Below are 11,242 nucleotides of genomic sequence, written 5' to 3' on the forward strand. Positions count from 1 at the left end.
GAGTAGCCCGAGGGGGGCAAAATGAGTTTAAGGCCCGAAAGCAGATTACATCAGGCTTCGATTCTGTACTTTTCTGGTGGTCTACGATAAATAAGAATGTCAACTGGATTAATAATATTTATTACAATCAACAGAGATTTGTTAATTATACCAGAGATGCAATACAGGGCATTGCAGATCAGTTGGGACCTATATCTTTAATGACATGGCAAAATACAATGGCCCTGGATATGTTACTAGCAGAAAAAGGGGGTGACTGCAAAATGTTTGTATCTTCTGTTGTACTTTTATTTCCAATAACACAGCTCCTGATGGCAGTATTACCAAGGCACAGGAAGGACTCAATTCCCTGTCCGAAGAGCTTGCGGAAACTCCGGAATAAATGACATCTTCACTAATTGGCTTGAAGAATGGTTTGGAAAATGGAGTAACCGCATATACAGTCTAAAGTATTGATTTCCTTAGCAGAAGTGGCAGCCATACTTGTAACTCGTGGATGTTGTTGCATTTCTTACATAAGAGGGTTAATTCAGATACTCATTTACACTTCAATTACTAAAACAATGTACCAAGAGATTCAAAATGAGGACTTATGCGATGGCTTGGAAACACCCCATGATGACAGTCAAGATTTTGCTGACAAGGTGTTTAATATGTTATCAAGTAGAAGGGGTGGGCTGTTGAATTCCTTTAGAGAGAGAAGTGAAGTATTTACATAAGTATTAAAGTCCAGTAAAGAGATAACAAAGCTGTGAAAGGACTGGTTTGAAATAGGTTTATCCCATGTATAAAAGCTATGATACTGAAGATAGCAGGAAACATTTTGCCATAATGTCTCCTTATCGATAAGAATAAAGACGCGCATTGTTATTTAGGTGACTCCTTGAATCTATTTGATAAATAAATAAATTCTTCTAACAATTCGTCATCTGTTTTCTTCTTTTTCTTTAAGAAGTAATGATGTATGGCCCCAATAAAATGCTCCCGTACGTCCGTCCACCGATCTCTTCAGCTCCATGTTGCATCTGTTATTGGCCTTCTGCACTATAATGTATTTGAATAACTCACAGGCTGAATATAGATGATGAACAAAGGAACCAAGACTGAGGTCAATCAAGATGTCTCCATTAATATGACCTGCAGAAAACATTTGACTACTGAAGCATCTTATACGTTAAATCTTCATAAATTTTGTGGATAAACAAGGACATATGTCTGTATCACTTCTAGCAAACTATGTATACATTGGGCTTTCAATACTCCAAAATCTGAAAAAAATATAATTATTCTCAAATGTTCTTTGGGTTGTGATTTGGTGTTATTAATCTAATACTTTTCATAAGTAAATGACGAGCAGTTATAAAGTTATAATTCAGTAGGGTATGTCGATGACACCAATGTTTTTTAGAAGGTGAAAACTGCAATTGTTTTAACCCGTTCCCACTGCGGCTACTTTTGACCTTCCTGACAGAGCCTCATTTTCAAATCTGACATTTGTTACATTTATGTGGTAAAAACTCTGGAATGCTTTTACCTATCCAAGCAATTCTGATAATTTTTTCTCATGCCACATTGGACTTTATATTATTGGTAAAAGTTGTTCGATACATTCAGTATTTGATTGTGAAAAACACCAATATTTTGCCCAAAAAATTATTACATTTTTTTTTTTAAATGTATCTGCTTGTAAGACTGATAGTAATACCACACAGGTTTTTTTTTAGCTTAACATATGAAGTAATGATATGCAGACTTTGTAAGTTTCAACCTACTTCTCCTTGTGAGCTGCAATGAATATGACGGCCTTATAGTCAGTAATGTCACTGACAGCCATTCTATCCTTGACATTACAGTAATCAATGATAAATCCTTCTCCAATTAGAGATTTCCTGAGAAAATCCTCATCAAATGTGAAAACATGGAACTTGTCTTTTCCAACTGTATAATATGTTGTACCTAAAGTCCCAATTGATATGATGTGCCCTCCAGGTTTCAGCAACCTAGAGAACTTCCTCAGATATCTGATGTAATCATCTTGATCTTTGCTGATAACACCCAGAAGCCAAGTACTGATAATACAATCGGCTAGTGGTAAGACCAGCGGGTCTGTCATATTCTCTTTCTCCAAGTCACATTTCACAACATGTTGAAGGGCTGATCTCAGTTTTGCTTCCTGGTCCTGAAACTGGTCACTGAAAAATAAAAAAATACAAGTAAAGTGATTGTCCCGCAGTCAACACCAACATGGTGGCTCGGTACTTAGCACTGGAGTATTGACTTGCAATACTAGAGGTAAAGCCTGAAATCATCCAAGACTGATTCACCAAGTGTCAGACTTTTCCTGGGCCTTTCCAGCATCAACCTTTATAAGACTATTGAACTAAGTGGGTAATAAAAATGTTAACTTTTGACTTGAGTTTTAAGAGAAACGCCAACACCAAACAAACAGGCAGGAAAATCGATGTGATATAAAATAGTATAAATCTTTATTATGGTTCAAAATGTAATTTAACCCCTTCCCGACATCCGCCGTATATATAGGTGTTCCCACAAAGCACCGTATAGATACGGCACAGTGATGGTGCGGGCTCAGGAGCAGAGCCTGCACCATCACCGCGGGGTGACAGCTGTATTATACTGCTGGCACCCTCCTGTAACTGCCAGGACCGATAGAGCGCAGCATCTGATAGGTTTTAACCCGACCGGCAACCCAATGACGCAATCGCTGGGTTGCTGTGGCAATCGGACGCCAGAAAATGGCGTCCGAGTCTGCCTGTACGGGAGCCGATGAGGACCCGCCTGCGGCGCGTCCTCACAGTCTTGCTGTCAGTGAATAACTGACAGCGCTAATACACTGCACTACGTATGTAGTGCAGTGCATTAGAGTAGCGATCGGGGCATCAGGCGCTCATGTCCCCTAGTGGGACAAGTCAAAAAAGTTAATAAAAATGTGGTAAAACAATAAAAACACACACATTTCATATAAAAATAAAGCTAAACTGACTTTTTTCCCATAGTAAGTCTTTTCTATGGGAAAAACCGTAAAAATTAAAAAAAATACATAATTGGTATCGCCGCGTCCGTAACGACCCAAACTACAATACTATTATGTAATTTATCCCGCACGGTGAACGCCGTAAAAAAAACATGAAAAATAACGTCAGAATCTTTGTTTTTAGGTCACATCTCCTTCCAAAAAATGCTATAAAAAGTGATCAAAAAGTCACATTTACTCCAAAATAGTACTAATAAAAACGACAATCCGTCCCGCAAAAAATAATCCCTGACACTGCTTTGTACACGCAAAAATAAAAAAGTTATGGGTCTTAGAATATGGCGACACAGAAAACAAATGATTTAATAAAAAAAGTGATTTTATTGTCTAAAAGCCGCAATACATAAAAAAAACTATACATAATTGGTATCGCCGCGTACGAAACGACCCAAATGACAAAATAATTATGTAATTTATACCGCACGGTAAACGCCGTAAAAAAAAACCATGAAAAACAACACCAGAATCTTTGTTTTTAGGTCACATCTCCTTCCATAAAATGCTATAAATAGTGATCAAAAAGTCACATTTACTCCAAAATAGTACTAATAAAAAACGACAATCCGTCCCGCAAAAAATAATCCCGGACACCGCTTTGTGCACGCAAAAATAAAAAAGTTATGCGTCTTAGAATATGTCGACACAGAAAACAAATGATTTTATAAAAAAGTGATTTTATTGTGCAAAAGCTGCAATACATAAAAAAACTATATATATTTGGTATCGCCGTAATCGTATCGACCCGCAGAATAAAGCGAATATGTAATTTAGGGCGCACTGTGGATGGCGAAAAAATAAATAAATAAATAAATATTCCAAAATTGCTTGTTTTTGGTAATTTCCTTTACCAAAAAATGAAATAAAAAGTGATCAAAAAGTCGTATGTGTTCCAAAATGGTACCAATAAAATCTACAGCCCATCTCGCAAAAAACAAGCCCGCACACCCCTCAATCAACTGAAAAATAAAAAAGTTATGGCACTAGTAATGCGGTGATGAAAAAACATCTCAATGCGCAAGGCCGGAGGGGAACATTCCTTCTGTTTCAGGGACCTAGTAATTAGGAACTAGGAAAGGGAAGGGACATAGCACAACCGCTGGAAGCGAGGGTGCCCGTATTATACCAGCGCAACACTTTCCCAGCAATATTTCCCAAACTACGAATGAGAAAAAGTCCCCAAAAGGTGCAGAGTGTTACAAAAGGGGGATAAGAAAGAAAACTGTTTATCAGTGCGACACCGGCCTGTGCATAACGGATTGCTTCACATCGTAACACACATCTATGGATAATTGCATTATTTACCCCATTATTATACCCTATTATTATGCCCTGATGTTCTCCGCACAGATTACATATACCCCTGATATACTCCGCACAGTTTACATATACCCTGATGTACTCCGCACAGATTACATATACCCCTGATATACTCCGCACAGATTACATATGCCCCCACATTATAAACGGAAATACCAGCAAAACCCCAAACAGAACTATTACCAAGCAAAATCCATGCTCAAAATGGCGGTCTCTCCCTTCTTAGCCCTACAGTGTGCCCAAACAGCAATTTATGTCCACAAGTAAGGCATTACCATACCCGGGAGTACCCGCTTAACAATTTATGGGGTAAGATTCTCTAGGGGCACAACATATTGTGCGGTGAATGGGCAGATCAGTGGAGAAATTGCAATTTTCACTTTGCACCATGCACTGCGTATTCATTTCTGAAAAAAACACCAGTGGAGTCTAAATTCTCACTACACCCCTTGATAAATGCCTTTAGGGGTGTAGTTTCTAAAACGGGATCACTTTTTTTGGTACATCAGTGGTTTTGCAAATGCAACATGGCGTCCGCAAACCATTCCAGCAAAATCTACGCTCCAAAAGATAAATACCGCTCCTTTTCTTCTGAATGCTCCCATATACGTAAACAGCTGATTATAACCACATATGGGGTGTTCCCGTACTCGGGAGAAATTACTTTACCAATGTTGGGGTGCTTTTTCTTCTCTATTCCTTGTAAAAATGAAAAATGTTGATCTAAAACTACATCTTGTTGGAAAAAAAAATATATTTTTCATTTTCATGGCTTAATTCTAATTAATTCAGCAAAAAACCTTTGGGATCAAAAATTTCACTATACCCCTAGATGATTCCTCAGGGGGTGCAGTTTCCAAAATGGAGTCACTTTTGGGGTGTTTCCACTGTACTAGTACTACAGGGGCTCAGCAAATGTGACATGGCGCCCAGAAACCATTCCAAAATCCAAATGGTGCTAGTTCCATTCTGAGCCCTACCGTGTGTCCAAACAGATGTTTGTGACCACATGTGGGGTATTGTTTTACTCGGAAGAAGTTGCTTTACAAATGTTATGGTGCTTTTTCTCCTTCAGTCCTTGTGGAAATGAAAAAAAAATACCTAAACCTACATTTTCTTTGAAAAAGTGTAGATTTTCATTTTTACGGCCTACTTCCAATAAGTTCTGTAAAGCACCTGTGGGGTCAAACTGCTCACTGTACCCCTAGATAATTTCCTCATGGGGTGTAGTTTCCAAAATGGGGTCACTGTTTTGTCCCTTCAGGGGCTTTGCAAATGTGACATGGCCTCCGCAAACCATTCCTGCTAAATTTGAGTTCCAAAAGCCAAATGGCGCTCTTTCCCTTCTCAGCCTCACCGTGTGTGCAAACAGCCGTTTATTACCACATGTGGGGTACAGTTTTACTCGGGAGAAATTTCTTTACAAATTTTGCTTTTTTTCCTTTAGTCCTTGTGGAAATGAAAAAAAATTTGCTAAACCTACATTTTTTTTAAAAAAATGTAGATTTTCATTTTCATGGCCTAGTTCCAAAAATGTTTGCAAAAAAACTGGCAGGTCAAAATGCTTGCTACACCCCTAAATAAATTCCTAGAGGGGTGTAGCTTCTCAAATGGGGTCACTTTTGGGGGGTTTCCACTGTTTTGTCACCTCAGGGGCTTTGCAAATGTGACATGGCCTCCGCAAACCATTCCTGCTAAATTTGAGCTCCAAGAGCCAAATGGCGCTCTTTCCCTTCTAAGCCCTGCCGTGTGCCCAAACAACCGTTTATTACCACATGTGGGGTATTGTTTTGCTCGGGAGAAATTGTTCTACAAATGTTGTGGTGCTTTTTCTACTTTAGTGCTTTTGGAAATGAAAAAAAATTAGCTAAACCTACATTTTATTTGAAAAAATGTAGATTTTCATTTTCATGGCCTAGTTCCAAAAATGTTTGCAAAAAAACTGGCAGGTCAAAATGCTGGCTACACCCCTAAATAAATTCCTCGAGGGGTGTAGCTTCTTAAATGGGGTCACTTTTGGGGAGTTTCCACTGTTTTACTTCCACAAGACCTGTTCAAAGCTGACATGGTGCCTAAAATATATTCTAATAAAAAGGAGGCCCAAAATCCACCTGGTGCTCGTTTGCTTTGGGGGCCGGTGCTTCAGTCCAGTAGCACACTAGAGCCACATGTGGGATATTTCCTAAAACTGCAGAACCTGGGCAATAAATATTGAGTTGCATTTCTTGGGTAAAACCTTCTGTGGTACAAAAGAAATGGATTCAAAATGAATTTCTGGAAAAAAATAATGAGCTTTGTAAATTTCACCTCTACTTTGCCTTAATTCCTGCGCAATGTCTCAAGGGTTAATAAACTTTCTAAATGCTGTTTTGAATACCTTGAGGGGTGCAGTTTTTAAAATGGGGTGACTCTTGGAGGTTTCTAATATCTAAGGACCTCAAAGCCACTTCACAACTGAACTGGCCCCTGTAAAAATAGCATTTTGAAATTTTCTTGAAAATGTGGGAAATTGCTGGTAAAGTTCTAAGCCTTGTAACGTCCTAGAAAAATAAAATGATGTTCAAAAAACGATGCCAATCTAAAGTAGATATATGGGGGATGTTAGTTAGCAACATTTTTGTGTGGTATAACTGCCTGTCTTACAAGCAGATACATTTAAATTGAGAAAAATGCTAATTTTGAAAATGTTTTGCTAAATTTTGGTGTTTTTCACAATTAAATACTAAATGTATCGGGCAAATTTTGCCAGTAACATAAAGTCCAATGTGTCACGAGAAAACAATCTCAGAATCGCTTGGATAGGTAAAAACATTCCAGAGTTATTACCACATAAAGTGAAACATGTTAGATTTGAAAAATAAGGCTCTGTCAGGAAGGTCAAAAGTGGCCAAAGAGGGAAGGGGTTAATGAAACGTAAAGAAAAAGGACAAGCCAATGATAAACAAAAACCCTCCAGAAATATACAAAAATCCTCCTACATACATATAAACATGAAACAGTTCATTAAAGTGCCAGTGCCAATCTGTGAAAATCTAACAGCCCTAAAATACATAGTGCATTGAGGGTCAAATTAGCACACAAGAAGAGGCACATAGAGAAAGGAGGAAAGAGCACAGATCAAAGAGGGAAACTTGATACCCAACAAGTGTTATAGCACCTGCTTCGTCCGGGGATCTCAACCATAATGGCTAATGGGTCGGTATATAAGGACGGTTTGGACAAAGAGACTAAGTGTGGCACATATGTGCCATAACAGTAGTAAATGAACAAGATAGAAGGACATACACACCTGTGCACAGCATTCAAGTGTGGGTAAAAAGGAAAATCTGCCGGTAGTGATGTAAGTAATACAGGTGGTGCAGCATCTAGAACAGGAAAGGGATCACAGCTACCTTCAAACACAGGACGCTGTCCATGCAGGAGCAGGGGCGGCTGCCAGAAGTGGGCATGGTTTGTGCGTCACGTGACATGTACTCACTCACTGTGATGCACAGAGGGAGGAAATCGGCTCCAAAAGTATGGCGGCACCAGAACAGAAGAAATTTTATCCAGCGCTGGTTGATTTAAAAGGAAACGATGTTCCAACTTTATTCGTACAAATGGTAAAATCCGATGGAAGTAAGGGTGGTTGAATCAGTTAGTGTACATAAGCTGAATGTGGGTGTGGCATGTTGATCATGTGATGTGCACAGGTCCAGCATGATAGGGAGGACCCAAAGGGGAAGGGAGGTGAGTCAGTAGGAGGAGGGGTGTGAAGTCACAATAGGTGGCGCAGAACACAGCGGTTGTAAATCAATAAAAGTGTGAGCGAAGCCCACCAAAAACATGCCAGCCCCCTGGATAGTGACAAAAATCAGGCAGATGAACCATGAATTCTCAGAAAAGCTGTGTTACGGAATGAAAGTATGCAATATAAATACATAGAGAACCATACAAGACAAAAAGTTTAAATAGAAAAATACATTGTGAAAGCTATATAAATATATATATATATATATGTATATATATATATATATATATATATATATATATATATATATTTTTTTTTATATATATATATATATGTGTATATATATATATATCAACATACTGGAACAAGTAACGTTATATATACACAGGAGAATGGGGGGTGTATCGATAAAGAATGTACACTAAAACAAATACAATAAAATGAATATATAGATAAATGCATGTGCTAGGTAAAAAAATAACAAAAAGCGAAAAACATGTGATTGAGTAAACATTTTTAGGATCTTTGCCCCATCTCCCCTTATATTTGTTGTATAAGAAGCAACAATCACAATGACAGTGGTTTTTCTCTTGATATTTGGACAAATACGTCACCTGTTTTCTTCTTTCTCTTGAAGAAGTTTTGATGTGTGACCCCAATAAAATGCTCCCGTACGTTCGTCCACCCATCTCTTCAGCTCCATGATGCATCTGTTATTGACCTTCAGCACGATGATGTTTTTGAAAAACTCACAGGCTGAATACAGATGATGAATAATGGAACCAGAACTGAGATCAATCAAGATGTCTCCATTAATGTGTCCTGCAGAAAAAAAAAAATGAAATACTGAAACATCTAATATGTTAAATCTTCACAGATTTTGTGGATAAACAAGGACATATGTCTCTATCACTTCTAGTAAACTATGTAAACATTGGCTTTCCAATACACAAAATTCTGAAAAAGAGATTAAATAATCCTCAAATGTTCTATAGGTCGATAAAACCAATGTATATTAGAAGGTGAAGACTGCAACCATCTGTGGTCCTGTAGTAAGAGGAAAGAAAAGGAGAAGGGAGGCTCATGGGACCGTAACTAGAAAAATCCAAAAGTCATCAACACTTTTTAAAGAAGTAGTCCTCACCTGATGGGATGGTATATAGTTTATCCTATGTGTCCTTAATAACCAGGGGTGTAGCTGTTCACATTAGCTGCAATTCATGTATCCAGATGTAGAATAAAATACCAAAAGTGAAAAAAAAACAAAAGCAAATATGGGGGACCTTGTGTAGTATGGTCTGTATAATGTAAATTAGAAGAAAGGTGCTAGACCCCCCCCCCCCCTGGCTGGATTGCATATTCTAACACACCCACTAGAAACACAGAAACCAGATAAGGTGTACCAAAGGAAGATGTAGGTTCAGACCTTCAGAAAAACCATATATATAGGCACAGAAATCCTAGGAGTAGACATTAGTGTCTTCAAAACATTTTTGAGAAAATGAAAACAACTTTTAAAAGATTTATGATCTTCACTTTGGTTTCTTCAGTTTCAATAAAGATCCAGAGATCTACAGCTTCACTTAGGACACTTATACTTTCTGATTTATAGACCCCTTTCTGGCTATACTCCATAGGTGCGCCCTCTGTTAGCTTTTTTCCACATTTTTTCTGGACCCACCCTATGATGACTTTTTTCCCCTTTTAGTATTTGTGTTCTTGTGACGTGACTGGACCTTACCATGTGTAGAATCTCCCAATCAATAAACCTGCTGAGCTGTCATTCATGTGCAGTCTGATGTGACAAAGAAAGTGATATCTCCATCTCAATATAACAACAAATTCTCTAGATATGAGGATGATGAAAAAATATTATTATTTCTGCTATTGGTGGTAACCTGAGCAGAAAATGATTGTTGGTGAATATTTCTTAAGTATGGATATCTGTCATTGAAAATAGAACTGTAGATTATAGAGATCAGATTCTAATTTATAAAGAAAAGAATAGAAGAGACCAGAAATAAACAGCAGCTCAAACTGATAAACCACAAATTGTCAGATAACAGCAGATTTAGGTAATTGCATCCATAATTGGAATTTTTGAGATGCCCTTCATAATCCGCCAAAATGTTTTCCAGGGTTCTCGAGGTTAGAGAAGAGAAAACAATGACTCTACTGAACCCTGACACCCAATATTCTTCATCATATACAATGAATAGGACTTCGCTCTGCTCCGTATTATTTTCTAGTTGATAAGACTGGGGCAGTGTTTTCGCCCTCTCTGATCTCCCAAACACCAAAAAAAGTTTGCCAGTTTTGTATTCAGTTGTTTACAATTGTTTAAAACCAGTTAAAAATAAAATAATATACAGGTCAATGTATCTTAGGACGGAGTAATAAAATCAGGATACATACCCCCTGAGAAAACTTGTCTAAGATTTTCAATAACAAATTTCAATGTGTCATCTCCAAAGACCATTTCAGATTTATCTGAAAAGTAATGCTCCAGAAATTGTCTAGAATCAAAGCCATGTACATGATAGCGCTTATGGGTACTGAAATCCATAATCTACTCCTGTATCACAGACAGGGTAACTACCTCTAGACCGGGGCACAAGGTCTTTATATAATTACCAGGATTCAATTTACAGCCAGGGGGCTTGTGTTACTAAGAATAACTTATCACATGATGACTTATTATATTCATGAGCCGGTCATGGGAACTTGTGTTGTAATAAATGCACATAGAGTGTAAAGGATCTGCCAGGCACAGCTTCGGGGTTAACTCCCTTAATTAATCAGTCAGCACCTGAATCTACATCCCTGAGACTGACTCCAGCTTCCACCACTCAGGCTGGCAGGCTTAGGAGTGGGAGAGCCTATCGCAGCCTGGCCAGACTCAGCTAGCTCCCGCCCTCTGTCTATTTATACCTGCATTTCCTGTTCCTCCTTGCTTGTTATTCTTTTTCGTGTGGTTTCCTGGCCCAGCTACAGCTCCTTCTATTTTGTTCCTGCTCCATACTGACCCTGGCTTACTGACTACTCTTCTGCTCTTCGTTTGGTACCTCGCACACTCCTGGCTTGACTCGGCTCGTTCACCACTCTGGTTGCTCACGGTGTTGCCGTGGGCAACTGCCCCT

General features: G+C 38.4%; 1 protein-coding gene across 1 annotated transcript; it reads right to left on the reverse strand.

The window, feature by feature from the left end:
• Window positions 1-1,768: 1,768 nt before the first annotated feature.
• LOC142662479 (indolethylamine N-methyltransferase-like) lies at window positions 1,769-10,668 on the reverse strand. The gene is made up of 3 exons (XM_075840687.1): window positions 10,518-10,668; window positions 8,717-8,924; window positions 1,769-2,192 (listed from the first exon to the last, which is right to left on the reverse strand). Exons 1-3 carry the CDS (start codon window positions 10,666-10,668, stop codon window positions 1,769-1,771), a joined length of 783 nt encoding a protein of 260 aa, XP_075696802.1.
• Between the last annotated feature and the right edge of the window lie 574 nt (window positions 10,669-11,242).

This window comes from Rhinoderma darwinii, chromosome 10, assembly GCF_050947455.1.
Source record: "Rhinoderma darwinii isolate aRhiDar2 chromosome 10, aRhiDar2.hap1, whole genome shotgun sequence".
NCBI lineage: Eukaryota > Metazoa > Chordata > Amphibia > Anura > Rhinodermatidae > Rhinoderma > Rhinoderma darwinii.